The sequence below is a fragment of the Ciconia boyciana genome, chromosome 14, assembly GCF_034638445.1.
Source record: "Ciconia boyciana chromosome 14, ASM3463844v1, whole genome shotgun sequence".
Lineage (NCBI taxonomy): Eukaryota > Metazoa > Chordata > Aves > Ciconiiformes > Ciconiidae > Ciconia > Ciconia boyciana.
In genome coordinates this window covers 13,531,449-13,549,215 of record NC_132947.1, presented here as the reverse complement: position 1 = coordinate 13,549,215, position 17,767 = coordinate 13,531,449, and the positions used below count along the sequence as shown (strand labels likewise).

Below are 17,767 nucleotides of genomic sequence, written 5' to 3'. Positions count from 1 at the left end.
GGCTCTGCATTTCAGACAGAGCATCAGGCTCACTTCTGCCTAATAGCCCTATAATTTAGATATCAAGCCCAGGCCAATGAGGGCTCAGCAGCCACAATCACCGCGTTTTTAGCCATCCAACCTAGCACAGAAACCCTTCTGTAATCCCCTTTTCCTAGCACATTATCTTTAATCATAGGGATAATAGAGATTCAATTTGAGCCCTCAGCTGCATTTTCTTCCTTATTATTCACAGTGCTGTATTTTCCTCAGCAATAAACAATTTTCCCCCATTCCATTTTGCATTGATCTGCCTCAAAGTTCAAAGAGAGTCTTTTAAGGTTTTTATAGCTCTGCGTGGAAGCTCCTGGCCAGTAATGAAGACAGAAACTCAGGGCTTTTACCCAGAAAACTGAATTGCACAAAGCAACTGCCAGGAGAGCACCCGCTTTCTTTGTTCTCCTTCAGATAACACCCCTGGAAATTTGACAGTTATTTGCAGCCATTTTCCAACACCATTGTCATCCAAGAGCCCAGACCTCACCACCAAGCGTTGCTCCAGTGTGTGCCCTGGCTGGTCAGCCTGATGCCCAGTCTATCCCACTCCCAGCAGAGTGTCCACACAAATACATTATTGCCAGAGGTCTGTGCTTCACCTCTTTCCTCTGGCACCTTCTCCAGTACTTTCTGAACAAGAAAACTCTTTAAGCAATATCAGTAGTCTCAACTGTTTAAAAGGAAAGTTGCCAAAACATTAAATTAATCCAGGCTGTGTAAATACACAGTTTCCCCTTAATTGACTCTTTAAATGCACCTGTGTCAATGCAGGCACCCCAGCGATGTATCAGCTTGCAAGACTGAAAGGTCTATTCCCCCCTCGAGGCATCTGGGCTAACATTTCATAAATTACAATCATGTTTTCCTTTTCTGTTAATATTTTCATTCCAAAGGTCATTTACAACACATACACACTCACAAAACAGGGGAAGGTGATGGAAGCTGCTCGATTCCCAGACTTGGGAATCACAGTCACTCCATTAATGATGCAAATCTACAGTCTTACTACAAAGATGTATCTATCTACGGCCAGTGCACTCTCCTAGACAGTGCTCTGTTCTTTAGCTCTGCATGCATGTGAACATCCAGGCTATGGGAGCAGGTGTGAGCCACTTCTCCACATGTACATTTGGCTACTGAAGATATTAGATTATCTTTTCTGAAGCTGGGTGCTTGAGCTGGGCACCTTCATCCTACGCTAAGGCAACCAACCTTCAGTCACCAGCCTTGGACAAGGAGCAGCTGCAGCCAGCCTCGCTCAGGAGGCTCACACCGATGATCTCTCTTCTTCCCTGGGGAGTGGAAAAGACCAGGCTACACAGCAGCCACGGATCAGAACCGAAAGAGGGACCCCAAAGGTGACCGGGGTACTGAGCCTGCTCTATTGCCCCCGTGTGAACTGGGGGTCTCTGGCAAGGGATGCTCGATCCCAGTAAGCCAGCCATTGCCTGAGCAGCATTTAGGCGAAGAGAACGTTGTTTGTACACACAGACCTGAAAGCCTTAGATGAATGGTTAATTCACTTTCTGAAATATCTAAGGAACATAACATTTTCTCTTACTATTATATTAGCCTGAGAAGGTTTGTGCACCCCGTCCTAGAGGGTGTCAGAAGCTTAATATTAATTAAATAGCAGATTTAAGGTTATTGCTCATAATCACAGCTGTGATCTGAATTATTGCTTGATGATATTCCACTTTTGCCCGCTTGCTGCTTTTGATTGATTATTTGCATTTGCTGGTTTATGATGTGCATGTATTGCTTCAAACAGAGGCATCTTTTTTGATTCCAACTGCATTACATTCTCTGGTCAGATGATGGATTGGACTTTCGAGCATACCATAAACACCAGCCCATTCTTGCCAGCATGATATGTATCTATATTCCATATTCACTCTTCAGTGTATCCTGTATTCAATCATCCTTATATTCATTTCTCCTGATATTATTATTATTAGCCTTGGGGAACTTGTTTTATAGGCTATTTAGTTTGAATTAGGCATGTATGTCAGTCATTTCTTGTTTCTAAGAGAACACAGATGATAAATGATAGGATTTACACCTAGACTCAGCTTTGGACTAGTTTCCATCTTTACCTATATCTAACTATTATTACTATTAGTAAAACAACTGCTAGATTCTTTGTCAAAAGCTTCCATGCACATATTTTCACAGGCTTTTTAGCAGATCCATTAGGCACAATTGGAAATTGCTTTTTCTTTCTACCAACTTTCTTGTTTAATCGGATATGGTCTCAAGAGAAAAAGGTCTTCTGCCATTTTTTCTCCTGTAGGGCTCACTGCCACTTCCCAAAAATAAATTCAAGGATTGATCAAGGTATCGATTATATTTCAACCATGTTTCATCTTCATTTTAAGCTGTCTATACTTTGAGACTTACTGAAATTTTAATTTTTTTTTTTTTTCATTAACACACTTGGTCGTCTATAGAAACAAGTGAACATGTAGACACTTACTCTGGATAATGAGAACAAATTAGGTTACTGTTAGGGTAAACTGATATGCAGAGTCAAACGACCACATGTGCAAGTTATAATGAAATATTCAGATGAATAATCAGATGTTCCCACACACTCCTCTTGATGCAGCTTGTTAGATTTTAATGCTTTATCCCCTTCCCACAAGTTTTGTAGCAAAGCACACCACAGATGACACGATGCTCCAATTGTGCGTTCCCCATCATCCCTGTACTTTCGCCTCCCACAAATGACTCATGGAAACGTCTCTGGGGTTTTCTTGAGTAACCGGCATCCTTTGCGACGGAGGGGAGCACACTATTGCCTGCTGCTCCGCACCCCTTCGGAGCAGGGGTGAATCACCGTTTCCTATTTTTGGCTTGAAATCCACAGATCCCTCTAACACTACTGAGAATGGTCACGTTGCAGATGGGGAACGTCACTCCTCTGCTCTTTCCCTGGTCACTACACAAACTCGGTGATTTCTCTTTACCATGATTCATATAAAGTTTTTCAGGTGTTATCCATGGGTTTTTTGGTGTCTTTTTGCTTCAAGCTTCCAACTCATACTAAAGTCGCAACGATGCATTTACAAAACACCCAGTGTCTGGAGGCATTTGCTGTAACATGACAGCCCTTTGACTTAAGCAGTGCAAGCCGGCGCGGTTGTGTCACATACCATCGGACAAAGCCATACATTAGTCAGCCGCAGATCTCCAGGAATAGAAGTGAGCAGCCTAATGCACAGAAGCGGATTATGAAACTATTTTGTCACATCTGCACTGGAAGATTAAAAGCTGTGAAATGATTAGCATCACGGAAATGGGTTCTCTAGCGAGGTGAAGATTGGAAACAGCTGGGACGCCACCACCAGAGCCGAACACTGTAAAACTGGCAGACTATCTGCTTTCTCTATTATTTTTACAGACGCTGCCAGCTACCTGACCAGAGATTAAGGCAGGGAAGCCTTAAATCAGGTACAATTTTTCAGACAGAAGTTTTCCTCAGGCCTCAGAATGCAGTAGACGGGATATTTGGGAAGGAAAGGCAGACAAAGAAATCTCATCCCTCCAAATCTGGTTAGAAAACAAAGCATGTGTGAGCCAAGACATGAACAGAAAAGAAAAACATCGGCACCCATAACCAGAAGCTACGCCTGAAAATATTACAAACAATTTAGATGACAATTCTTGCTCTCAACAACTCTGTAAGTAGCATATCTAAGCAAAATGAATCCCTGCTCGCTGGCAGAATGCCTTTAAATAAAAGGAATAAAAAAAGAAGCCAAGAAGCAGTCAGCAATGCATGCTCCCGGTCACCTGATGTAACAGCGGGCATCCCTTCGTGGCACACTGCGATGCAACCCTTGGACTATGCTGGGGACTCAGTCAATGCCCCTGCAGCCAAATTCATCAAGCAATGACTCAGAGATGGCTTTGAGAGCAGAGACATCCTCGCAGATAGGACTGCAGGAGGACGAGGCATAACGCATTCTTTCCATGCAATCCTTGCCAGTGCAAGCAGGCTACAGGACTCAATTTATTATGGTAGCTTTAAACAGATAAAATCCTTTAGCCACCAGATAAGCAATATTTGTCCTGTGTGTTGCATCTGCATCCTGCTGTAGGTATTCACACGTGCATATGCCCATACCCAAGATGGTGCGGGCAGAACAGGAGGAATCGTGTGCACTGAGCAGAAGCGGTGGAGGGGATGTGAGTTCAAGATGAATTTTGTTTCTGTCTCATTAGCCTGCCAGCTGTAGCACTCTGATGGTAGAGATACTTGCCAAGAGTCCTGATTCATCGGTTTATAGAGATCATGGGCTTTAGGACAGGGGGGAGGAAGAAGGCAGGCATGAAGATATTTTTATGCCTGACCTTTCTCAGAAGGGTTGTTAGGGGGTTGTTTCTTTAAAGATCCAGGTCTCAATCTCAGGAACAGCCTTACTGAAACTCTACAGCACCAAGAGAGAACATTTTTAGGTACTCATGCTCAGAGTAATGACACACCAAGTGTCACAGACAGATCACTGTCCAGTATAAAAATCATCATTTGTGATAACATAGATTATCAGTGATGGACCTAACTAGAATTTCTCATTAGCTCTTACGGATGTATTTTTGGATTTGCTCGTGCCACTATCCACACAACCGCTGGAGACCGTGCCACCCGTGGCTCCAGTGTCACCCCGACCACCACTGAAGCCCCTGTTTCAAGTAAGAACCCCTGCATGTCAGTTCCTCAGCAGGCAAAAGACCCCAAGATTCTGGTGCAGCTCTTTCTGCCAAGCTGAAGAAGGGGAAAGTTAGTGCAGGAAGCCTGTTCAGAAACAGTACGTCTACCCAGGACCTGCAGCCGGCACTTGTGAGCTTTATTTAAAGTACACAGATACATAAAACACATCATGAATTCCCGGGGATTCACAGTGTGAGCTTCTAATAAGTGAGCACTCAGGAACATTATGAAAAAGTTAGGACTCTTAAATAAACAGTCATGCTGGGCACCTGATTTACAAGTTTACTGTTCAACCAAAATAAAAGCAGAGCCAGCTCACCTCCCTGGCCAGCCACAGCGAAACCTCCCAGCTGGGTTCATAATGAATGGCAGGAACACCCTACCTGCTCAATTATTCACAGAAGTTATCCAGATTTAAGACAGATATGTCTTAAATATTAGTGAGATAGATAACACTTTAGTCAAGCTTAGTAGTTTGATTAGCAAGGAACAATCCACAGCACTTCACACTCCACAGAGAAGGGAGTATCCTCCTACCAAGGAGTAATCTGAAAGGAAGCTTCACCAACAGAAGCCAGTTTCCCAGTCCCTGTATATTAATGACAACCTGGCTATTCCAACTTTTTGAAGCTTATTTACATTTTCAACCTGCTACCCTGAACATGGTAGATGCAGAAGAAGAGACCTTCCTGAGCTGGAGAGCCCAACGTTTCCATTAGTGGAGCAGGACACAAAGCAAATCAATTCAGCTTGGTTCTTCAGCATGCTCCATGCTTCAAAGGGGGATAATAAAACTTAACAGCACCACCATCCCTGCTTGAATATCCATAGAGGGAAGCAGGAGATGGGTGAATGTTGTTACACATTCCAGTTGACCTGCTTAGTGTCCCACATGGTTTGTAAAAGGTGTTTTCAACAAATAGTATTAACTCACTTTGTTTCCTACAAGATACTGATTTCCGATATTTTTAACAAGTCCTTTGAAACACACTGTGATGTGTGTATTTATTGCTTGAATAGGTCTGAGGTCTCAGGTGCAAAAGACTGCCTGGGGCTACACGCCTCTCTCCACCACAAACTTGATTAAAGGGGAAAAGCAGACCGACACGCAGAAGAGCAATTTTACTGTTACAAGAAAGAAAACTGGATGAGAGAGGAGCAGAATTTTCTGCCTTTTGCCATATACATTTCCAAATGTTCACTTGCTGCCAACAGTTCAGCAAGAAAATATTGATTATAAGAAGATTCGGTTTCTAAAATGAGCCTTTAATTTGGCAGACCTAAAAGCCACATTATTGTCTGCACTCCTGACTGAACTTGCCTGTGTTCTTTTCTTTGAAATGAGCTCTCTTCCATGCAAAATCTGCCACACTGCCTTATTTATTATTGACCCGTCACAGTTTGGAAACAGAGTTTAAAATAAATGAGCCTGACTGCCATGGCTGTAGAGTTATTAAATTGCCTGGCATTGAGGAAATTGCTTTTCATAAACACCCTGAGCTCCTATGGTTTTTTCTTAAAGTGTTTAATACAGTGAGAGTCCGAGTTAATCTGAATCAGTCTGCAAACTGAATTGCTAATGAGAAGGGAAGATGTATTATTGTTCAATATTGAAAGACTGAAGTTAGGGGACGGAGCAAAGGAAGGAGTTTCACAACATACAAATAATATTGTTTCTACTTGCTGTCACTTGATGCACTAGCTAATCAGTGAAAGAAAATGCCTCCATTTTCTCCGTAGGTGAGACCACATAGAGGATGTTCCTTTCAGGTCCCCTCCATCATGGATCCCAAATCTCACTGCCAACGCCAGCACCCTTCTGCTGTTATCTGCACCCTGGCAATACAGACGTTACAGCTGAACAAAAAATAAGACAGTGATTTCCACATTACCGTACAGAGCTGCAGAAGCACAATAAGTATTCTGTAGTTGTTCATTCCCTATTTAGTATCTTCACCTGGTAGCGCTCCGGCATGCCCTTTCTGTGCTAGCACTCTCCTAGGCACCCAGCGAAGGGTGTACAAGGGTAGGTGCTCCAGTCCATGCAAGTTTGTTTGGAAAGCCAGACACATTGTCCAGATGAACGGTACGTGGACAGCGTGCTTCTGTACCCAGGCAGATGGAGGACACCGGATCCAGACAGATTCATTAGGGATACCCACATGATGTCTTAAGCAGCCCGGTTCCTCGTTCAGGATGGAGCTGCCTCGACCCCACCACTGTTACTACACAATATGTAACAAAGCTGAAGTTTGAAAAAGCTCTTTGTGCCCCCCCTTATGAAAGAGCTAGAGCTGCAGAAGGACAGGGAGACAGGGGGCTACCCTGTCCTACCTGCACATTTGGCAATGTGCAGTGCTCTTCAGTGCTGGGACTCATTTCTTATTTGTGCCGTGTAATCATGCTACACTTCAAAACAACCCTGGACAGTCTCCACTTACCTAGATCTCACCATCTAGGATTCCAGGCAAGAAGTGGGTTGGTGAATCTATTTCCTATCCATACATCCACCTCACATCCAATGCTCCTTAACAGCCTCACAGGTATTGCAGGTTTGAAGGGGCTCTGAAGCCTGACCACTTCTCCAGCCTGACACGGAGACGCCGTAGCAGAACCACCCCCCTTCTGCACTTTGCTCTCTAAACAGGGCTCGGAGGGAAGGGGGAACACAGTCACCCTTCTCCCCTGTAATAATCAACGTGATACCAAGGAGGGCTCCCTGGAGATGCCTTTACATCAGCTCTGAAAGGAGCAATGAAATTTCCAGTCCTCATCACATTTTGAGCCCCAGCAGGATGAAGGGATGAAAAACAGCACCTGAAAACACAACCAAAGCCTAGATCGTCCCAGCTTCATTGAACTGGTGAGTCTGCACCTACGTGATGCTAAAATGAGGCCAACACCGCCTGCCATCTCTTTACGAGATGTAAAACCTAAGTGAATCCTTCGTCAATAATGAATTCCTGTTTGCAATGCCTCTAAATTGAAGAAAATGAGTATTTCTTTTTCCTCTCGGAAAAGCCGCGCGGTACCCCAATCGGGGTTGCTACGCAACCACCTCCTGCACATGGCTGATAACACTCACGGCATTATTTCCCCGCCTGACTGCGCCGTCAGAACAAAGCCCGGCTAATGAAGCTTTCAAATGCTCTTGGCTCTGCCTTTGACAGTTCAACACGGGTTTTCCTTGCATGTATGTGACAGTTACAGCAGCGACTCGACGTCCCCTCCAGCCAGGGATGTCTCTGGAGCCGGACGGAGGCAGTGCCCGATGGAGAGCGACGGGCAGGACCGGAGAAGAGCGGCAAAACGCCCAAAAGAGGCAACCAGCCTCCAAAATGGAAGGCAGCCTCACACGCCACAGAACAAGGTGGCGATGACGAGGCCCTCTGAAACATCGAGCCATCGGCACTACAGACCAAGCCAGACATCCTCCAGTGCCCATTTATCCATCAGATGTAATACCTTTATCACACCCCAGCTGCTGCCTGCTGCGGGTATGGGTACAGCAAGGATAAACCTCCCCACCAGCATATGCAAAAAGGGACAGGACGAAGATGACTCTCCAGGTTAAGCGGTTCCAGTCCCTTGAAGCACTTACAGATTTATTAACAATCTGTTGAAATAAATTTGACCATTATTTTCTTACGCATCCTGTGTAAGCAAACCCCTCTTCTGCTAGACAAATAGGCGTAGCAAGAGCCACCATCGCTGGCAAGGAGCACCAGCTTCCCCCGTAGACATCTTCACCCTCCTGCACGAGCAACCAGCTGACGCTGAAGCAGTCCCATTTTGTAACTGGGGCAGTCTCTCCCTCCGTCACCGCCAGATCTGCCCTTCATGGAGCTGATCACAGGGACAGACCCGTTTCTCAGAGAAGGCACTTTGTTACCCTCCCCATTTTTGTACTGACGGCCAGAGCTGGTTTCTTCTTCTATACAGATCTACCCTTTACCCTTTACCAGTTCATTTCACAGGATAGCAGAATACAGTGAAATGGAGAGCATCTCCCTGGCCCTCCAGTCTGTCTACTGTAATGGGATCACTTTAAATACACATGCAGACGCCACACGATCCTGGAATGACAGAGCAGCGAGGATGGGCTGACAACACATGCAACGTGAGCTTGCCAGAGTGCACAGATGTACCTCAAAAGCTTGAACAGGGACAAATTCCTGTAGCCAAATGCTTTCTAGACAGCACATGGCTCCAAGTGTTGGTTTTCATTAGGAAACTACCGTGATCTAAGTCAAGGCACGAATTCAAAGCCCAGTGACCATTCCGCACCCCGTGCTACTTCAACACACTCAGGACGAGCTAGATGCAGCCTGAGAGATGCCAGCGAAAGGAGGGTGACTGTCCAGAAATCCAAGGCAAAACTGCAGCTGCAGAACAGTTATTTAAATTCCTTTCCTACGTGACAACTGCTAGCAGGTACCAATCACGTGGAAGAAGAGCTGGGGACAAGTTCTTCCCACGCCAGAGAGCCGGGAGGATTGTCCAGAGCCAGAAGCACATATACCCTTGGACAGCAAAGCAGCATGAAGAGCAGCAGCTGGGGGAGATGGAGCAGGCAACATCTGCCAACCATAAGACAACTTGAGGGATTAATCTTGCTCTCAAAGACACAAGTTCTGCAAACAACCAGAGAAGAGTCACAAGAGAGCACAGCACCCAGGGAATCCAACCCACCCCTGCTCGAGCTCTGGGTTACAACAAAACAACCCACCTGGCTATTCACCCGCCCTGACTCTGCCTCGCTGGGCTGAGCTGAAGAAAGCACAGCGTGAGTGCCTTTTGTTGGAGACAAAATTATCTAACAAGAGACAATTATGTGACATTACCATTAAAAGCAGTGTGTGGGGAAAAAAGCTTTAAGCCTGTGTATCCTGAGGTCTGGAAACCCCTTCCTCTACCTTTGTACTAAATCGGTCTCATTTAGCCCATTTGTTCTGTCCCAGCCAGGCAAAGTGAAAGTAGGGTTGATCGATTTGTTAATTACAGTAATTTTATCTTAAATACAGACAGCTGAGTGTTCATCAAGACACAAATTCGCCTGTTACTGAGAGACCTCCCCCCTGCTAAATAATTAGGGATAATAAGTGGCTCATAATAAATGCAACCCACAACAACACGCTCTGAGAGCGCAGCACAGAATCAGGAGGGTTATTAGGGAACCCCCAGGTCTATTTCTCCTTTTGAAGAAAACAATGCAATATCTTTAATTGTCTCTCTTTAAACCCTGAGACAGCTCTGCTGGTTTGTTATAAGTAAAAGGCAATTATTCCACTTTCTGACTGCCTCTTATGTCCAGAGAAGGCTTACTACAGAGTCATCAGCACAGATAAGAGCAACTTTCTCTGCCTGTGCTGACTAGGCGCATACAAAGAGCTGCGATAGGAGCTAACACAGGTGGGTTACGTATAACCATGCTTCTCAGGACTTCTAAAACTCTGGGTAAGGCTCAAAAGATTCAGTTTCAACACAAGTCACAAGCCATCCATGCACAGCTTGGAGCATCCATCCACACGTGTGGACCAACATGAAGTACATTCAGTACTGAGGGCTCACATCACCCTCTTGGCACAGAAAGGGCAGGCTAGCAAGAGTTGAAGGCAAGGGAAACCAGCCTTTGGTTTTCAGCCAGCCAAGGATGGGGAACCACTGAAGGAGGTTTCTACCGCAGCCTGCCCAGAGCGAGGTTCGGGATGAGCGAGGACAGCAGAGCTCGGGAGCATCTGCATCTCTTCCAAACCCTGCAAAACAAACAAAAAACCAAACAATCCACACAGGTACACCTACACCTTCCCTTTCTGTTGGCTTTCTTCCTCTTTTCCTCCTTTATCCCCTAGTTAATTACGCCTTCAACTTCACCAGACAGGCAAGGAGGGACAGCTAAGAGGGTCAGATAGGTGAAAACATCACCTCTTCAAGTCCCCTTCCAAGGACTAAGGACAAAAGGGATTTCCTCCCCCCACCTCCATTCTTTAGACCAGCCCTTGGATAGAGCTAGAAAACAGAACATAGTGTGGGGAAAAATGTTGCAACCCCTTGAGCCCAGTAGATCCTGCCGGGTCCAGGTGCTGGGCAGAAGCACCATGGTGGGCGAGGTCACCTGCCTTCCCCTGGGCCATGAGGAACGGGGAAGGGACAGCCAGCGCAAAGCTGCTTCGAGAAAGTGTTTGTCACCACACACACACAAATCATACAAGCCCGAGTTTGTAGGGAGTAGAGACAGCTGGGGAAGACCATAGGAACTGATCCTGCCACAGCCGTTTCCTAGTTGGTAAGTCAGGGCAGCTGTGCATTTTCTTTTCTAATAACTTAAAATATTGAACTATGGCCTCTTATTTTCCCCCCGCCAAGGGGAAGACATATGCAGCCCTCGTGTGCAATCAAGACCAGACAGGATTTGGAGAGAACTTTAAAATTTCATTCTTTAGAATGCAAAAACACAGACATCATTTGTCTTGTTTTCAACACTGGGGAGTGCACTAAGGGAAAGAAATAGATTTAATCAAATGCAACCGTGTTTTGTTTACATCCGTATTTGCCATCATTTACTTACTTTGCTCCAGGAAGGGTATTTAGTTGTTTTCCTGCAGCGTTTCCCTCCAAGGCTTGAAGCTTCATTTGTTCCTGTGAAGACCCTGTATTTCTGCAAATATTATTTTCCCTGGCGCAAATTATTTTTTTTAATATGTGGTATTTCAGTTCCATTTCATCCACAAATATGTTTAACCAGCATTTGCAAGATTCTTTTATGCTACGTCCTGTTATCTCGGCACACCTGACTTTAAGTTGCATACAGAATAAATACCGGGCTTTTGTTCCGAGCAGGGGAGAGAGCTGTGTAATGATCAATCAAATAATGCCCTTGGGGATGGGAGAGATTAGCACTTTGATACTACTGAAGATGAATGGGTGAAATGAGTTTGATAAGCTGGTGTTTTCCTCAGATAATTGCTCTGAAAGCTTTCTAAAGCCGCTTGGATCCTCCTCCCTTTCCTTTTGTTTCTGGACAGGATAGCAAGTCCTGCTTTTCCATCAGTAATACTGGACAGGCTGCTGCTGTTACTGTTTTTAAACAAATAGCAGTGGATTTATGCCACATTTCATCACTGACTATTGAACGCTAAATATTAGTCATAATTTAACCAGAGATTCAGACTGGATTCCTATTACTCTTGGCCAACTTGGCTAGTCCTGCCAGCATGCACGTCACTGAGCACAGCTCAACTGAGAAGGTGGGAAGGGGACTTCTTATGGGACATGGCCACCCTTCCTCAAGCTTAAATCTTTAACAACAGCTCTTCTTCCTTCAGAAGTCATGAATCCTTGGTGCTCACAAACAGACCTTCAGCCCCCCGTCAACCTTTCTCTGGGCTTTCTATAGCCAACACTGACCTCCTCTTCCTCCTCCTGGATCATTCCTTTGCAGCTGCCCCACAGGATCGTCCGAAGAGGAACTTCTCCTGAAGCTGTAACATGGAACTCTTGTCAAGCTCACTTAGACCCCAGGTACGTCCCTCTTCAGGCATGACGCAAATCCTGCTGGCATTCGCAGCCGCAGTGCCATTTACTGTGCTAACTTATTCTCAGCCACTAATGAAACTGGAGCCAAGAGATTTTACTATATTTTTATTGTTTCATTGAATAAATGAATTTTAAATACAGAATTAAAAATTTGTAAAAAAAGTTATTAAAAGCCAGCATTCAGAAGTAGGTTGCACATCAGTGAATGAAAAATTCATACTTACTTTTTGGTACAAAAATAGGAAAGAAAAGTAAAAAAAGCATATCCATCATCTGGAAAGAGATGATTTTTTTTTAACATTTCCTTTCATATTTGAGAACTGATATTTGTCTCATGAGAATCTCCCACCAACCTTATTTTTCACAGCACTGATTCACATTATTTTGTGTTCAAAAAAACTCATTCATTTGTTGTTTACAGAAGCAGTGATGTAGCATTTCCCCCTCATACGTATGGAAGCCAGTATGTTTAATAAAACATCCAGTATATGAGTGGTGGAAAAATGCAGCTTTATGTGATTTGCAGGAATGCAATTTAGATTACAAAGCACCTCTGAGCAGGAACAGGTTCTTCTGTCTCTCCCACCGATACCTTTGTGAGTTAGGTTTTTCTTACAGTATCACATCTCTGGCATTTGCTCTTTGCTAAGCTCCATCACTGCAACAAAGATTTCCAGAAGTGAGGAGTGAATAGGTACCTTTGATTTTTAATGCCCAATTTTAAAGCAGCTTGATCTTTCAAGAGACACAGAGCACCCATCCTCAAGGATAAGAATCAGGTCCTTTTAGGCACAGTTTAAGCCCTATAAAAACAGCGGTACCTCAGGAAGTCTTGACATTGGGGTTCTAGGTTAGGGTTGGGAGGTGGTTTTTCTGCAAGTTTCTATTACGGGTTCTTAAAAAGACAGCTATGAAGATGATCCCACCAGTCAGTGCATCTGCATAATCTCAACCAAAAAAAAAAAGTAGACAGACTCTCTAATATATGCATCATTTCAAGACATCAGCACCACTCATCCAGTATTCACAACAGGTCAGAAAGAATATGGACTATGGCTCACCTGTTCCGCACGGATCTTAACCACCAAGAGAATTTAGCCACACAGACAGACAAACCACAGAATGAAGTGCCCTTACAATAGAAACTAGGACTTTGAGATAATGAATAATAGGGATAGCTACACATCAGCCGGAGGGGGGGGAATACAAAACAGAGGAGAGAAAGTTCAGATGGCAATGGAAACAAATCCAGTTAAACAAAAGAAATAATACTGGAGATTGTCACTATAGTGCAGCTAAGACTTGGCAAATGAAATATTTTGAGTATACACTTGCATGGCAGCCCTGCTTCTGCCACATGAATAAATATCCAACAGCGTTTAAAAACAGTATATAAAAAAGACGTCAGGATTTTCAGAAACGGTGCGTTCCATCCCCTGTAACTGCATAGTAAGTTCCCTCGTGCGAGGTATTTCAGCATCACCACAACGGAAAACAATACTTCTGCACTCCTCTTCCACAAGCATCGTCTAATTTGAGCTGAGGTCGTACGATGATGATGCAGTGATGCGAGGTGCAAGCGTTCTGCTCCACCCGCATCCCTCCAGACCCCAGCGATCACACTGTGCTCTGCAGGATGCAAACGTGCAGCCAGAGCAGTAAAGGCTCAATTGAGTACCCACTGTGCGACCAGATACAGGCACGGACCTCGTATTTCAGCCACTGCACATCCTGGGGGCTTTTTGGTTTGGATTTTTTTGTTGTTTTTGCCCTTTTTTTTTTTTAAACAGACATGTTCACACAAAGTCTTCCAAAAAGAAGTTTAGTTCATGTAGCCAGGTCAGATTACTAACCTCAAATTAACTTCAGAATATTTCCTTGGTTATCCATTGATATATAGGTTGTCCAGCAAAATAAATGCATGTTTTACTATCATCAATGACGACCTGTACATCTGTTTTTGCATTACCAGCGGAGCCATATGGGACAGGCATTCCTCCTATCAAACTGTACATTTGAAAGGCTGCTGCCCATCCTATACTTTTTTCTACGGAAAGTTATTTTCTTGTGTTACATATATGTATTTAACTGTAGTCATTAAATACAGGATGTTGGCTTCACATCCCATCTGGCCTTTTTGGAAGCATGCTTTTTCATTCTTCAAAGAAAATAACAGCATCTTATTAGAGAAACCCAGGATTCACAACTTCTTCTGGTGATGTGCAACAGTCAGCAGTGGATCTTACCAAAGGGATGTCAGTACTGCTGCAGCATTTGACTGTCTCTCTTCCAAAATGCGGATGTGATCGAAAGAAAGAGCAAATCCAGAAGAAACAGATGTCTTCTACCATCTTCAAGAAGATGTTTCTCCTCTTACGTTCCATCTTTGCTGCACAATCACTGTAGCTTTGTTTGCAGGGTTTGTTTTGGGAGGGCTATTTTGTTTAAGAATAATCATACCCCCTGCAAATTCTGCTACATAATCATAATTGCTACTTGTTATCAACACCCCGTTAGCATGTAGGCTTGTGTACTCTCACAGCCAGCTGCCATGGAACTAGTAAATAAAGCTGTTTTCCTTCAAAGAGACAAGCATTGTCCAGTCTGTGACTATACCAGGAACATGTCTATAGCTTTTCCATGCCTTCCAAAAACTTCCACCAAATGCTTCGTTTTGCTCATGCTTTCCTTAGAACACCCGAGGATAAGATGGGTTTTGCTTAATTATCCACTCAGCATGGGGATTGATGTGGTACAAGTCTAAGAGGTAAGTGTCTGGGTCCAGGCAGTGTTCACCTACCGAAACAAGAGATTCAGAAAAAAAGCATTTCTTATATCCTTAGTCCTATAGTTGCTAGTTTGGGTTTTTTTCCCCCCCTGAAAACTGGTATTTGTTTACATTAATTTCAGTATCATAACCATTCAGAAGTGTTTCCACAAATCTGGAAAAGTTCTAGTTATTTATGTTAAAATGAACGTATCTTTCTTAAAACTATACTAAGCCCAAGCTTTGACCTTTGTGGAAAGGTACTCTAACTTTAATACCCAATCACTTTAGCACTTGAAAACCATCATCAAATATGTTTGTGATCAAATCCAGAGACTGAATTGTTTCCAATGACAGAGCTTTTCTTCTATAGATGCTACTAAAAGAAATACTAAGAGGCAGCCAAAGCACTCCAGTAACCACCAGTCTCCAGAAGCAGCTGTAACAGGGCATAAAAATTCCTTTCCATTTTCAGACACCCCCAATCTGCTGCTGCAATCACATTATTTAAGTCTCCTCTCCATCTGATGACATTACCCTATTGACAAGTGGAAATCAGTGACTAATGAACATCAGCAACTTGTTTAACTATATGGTTTGAGAAACTTCCCCCCAAGTTAGTACGGGTTCTTTAGTCAGAAGGTTGATGAAGGCAGACAGGATTCACACCTAGAGCTGGCCATCATTAGTACAGATGCCATGTGCCAGCATACCACACTTAATTAAAGCCCAGATAAGAAGCACACAATTAAAAGCCTATAATGGCATAGGATGAAGTTGCCCTTTACTTAGATGAATGTAGTTTATGGTTTTAAGTTCTACACTTAATTCCAAACACGAACCTTTATCATTGAGGGAAGAGGGAGTTTAACATGGTACGTTTAACAGAATGGGATGTTTGTTTGTTTTTAAGATGGACAAAGTTGTGCATGGCTCTGTCCTCAAGACTTTTGGACTCTTGAGTTTCCACCTTTCTTGACAGGCAGCTTCTGAATAAGATCCATTAGTGTTAAGTATTTTTGGAAGTCCAGGCTTCAACCTTCCCACATACTTGAACTATAAAGGCTTTGCAGTGATGGTTGGAAGACACATGAGCTTTAACAGGTGCTCTTTGCTGTGGGTGAGGTTAACCCACACTTGTTCATTTGTCTTTTAACTTTTGGAGCCCCCTCCAAATCTCATCCTTTTTTAAAATCCCTCCTAAGATAAGCTAAGCATATAAAACTGGATCTCAGAATCCTTATTTGCAGTTACTATCCAGACTTACCAATATTGCCTCCCACTTCATACAGGAGGAAGTTTGTGCACTCCATTGAGTTGTTACTGCAGAAAGAAAAACACACTGAAGTTAACAAAGCTCTGCGAAAGGCAAGTTATGTAGTTTAGTAACGTTTCTTCCCAAAAACTGCTTATGGTTCAGAAGCCAGCAATGGCAAAGAAAGCTACAGGCCATGGTACAGAGACTTTGCTGATCCTCCTGAACAGTGCAGCTGTTGAAAAGGATACCCAAAATTGGAAAAAAGAAAACAAGGCAGATATTCCTTGCTGGTAGCGAGAAGCACACTATATGCAAACACTAACTTTTTAATAGGAAGACAACAGGCATAAATACGAAAGTTCATTGGCCACATTCCTCTAGAACTGATGGCCTGTTCAAGAGAAGCTCATCTGCAGGAAGACTTCAGCAGCTGTAGTAGCTTGTGAGTGAGATACTAGTTCCCAGCTGACACATATTCATCCAACTCCCCATCCACCCTCCTTGCCTAGACATCTCCTGCCCAGGGACACAGTCAGGAGATGCACTAACACTTTACCTACCAAAGATGGCCTGCAGGCATGGTGACAGAGGGGGGAGGGAATTCTTTTGTTGATTTTTCAGGTTATTTCAGCAATTCACCATGGGAAGGAATTGCAAAGCTTACTTCAGGAAGCCCTTACATTAACATATGCATGTTGGAAATACTACGCCAGGCAAGTAATTTGCACAGGTGATGTTTTTCTCTAGGAGAGCTAGAGAAGATTTGTTTTGCAGGGTCAATGTTCTTTCCCTTCCCTCCAGCGAGGCTGCTGAAGTTCACATACCATCCAGCAAACCAGAGGGGACTACCCGACTCCTGAGCACAGTGATGGAATCACTCACTTGAACTAACATTTGCTTGCCTGATCCAACACACTATTTTCAAAACTTAGAATAGAGGACAGAGAACAGTCTCCTAACAGCTCACTGTGCCACCACACCAGCTCTGGTGGAAGACAGAAAACAGCAACTAGACCACCTGATAGTTTGTGGTTTTTTTTAAAGCAGAGAAAAAGCCATTTACCACTTGAGGAGGTTGACAGTGTTAACAATATTCCAGCCATTCTGGCACAAGTTCTTTTGAAACTGCCTCAAGACATCAGCAACTCTGGTTGCGTTGTTCAAATGCACCTCTAGCGAATCCTTCAGGAGAAGCGAAGCATGGACTTTCACAGTCTTGGAAGGCTGAACAAGGCAGGCAAAAAGAAGAAAGTGCTTAAAGAAAGAATTTGTTTTCAGCTAAAACACCAAGTTTCAAAATAGATTGGAGAGTGTGAAGAAATAAACCTATCCAGCCAGCTGTTCAGAGAATTTAGGTTTGTTTCGTATCCCACGCATACTACAGACGGGAAGCTTGCAGAAGGATCAAGGTGAGCATTATAAACAAATCATCTGTGCTTCGGTGTTGTGGCTGGGG

At 43.8% G+C, this 17,767-nt stretch overlaps 2 protein-coding genes across 4 annotated transcripts in view; both read right to left on the bottom strand.

The window, feature by feature from the left end:
• The window catches only part of SLC32A1 (solute carrier family 32 member 1), a 37,925-nt gene extending 34,057 nt beyond the window's left edge, over window positions 1–3,868 (bottom strand). Inside the window, exon 1 of the mRNA XM_072879093.1 lies at window positions 3,832–3,868. The gene's annotated coding sequence lies outside the window, so the exon portion shown is untranslated. The remainder of the gene's footprint in view (window positions 1–3,831) is intronic.
• An 8,718-nt stretch (window positions 3,869–12,586) lies between these two features.
• Window positions 12,587–17,767, bottom strand: part of ARHGAP40 (Rho GTPase activating protein 40) — a 43,446-nt gene continuing 38,265 nt past the window's right edge. For all 3 annotated transcript variants that reach the window (XM_072879269.1, XM_072879267.1, XM_072879266.1), the window contains exons 13-15: window positions 17,375–17,535; window positions 16,321–16,376; window positions 12,587–15,082 (exon numbers count right to left, since the gene is read on the bottom strand). In XM_072879269.1, coding sequence (XP_072735370.1) covers window positions 14,976–15,082; window positions 16,321–16,376; window positions 17,375–17,535 — 324 coding nt within the window. In that variant the 3' untranslated portion in view covers window positions 12,587–14,975. The remainder of the gene's footprint in view (window positions 15,083–16,320; window positions 16,377–17,374; window positions 17,536–17,767) is intronic.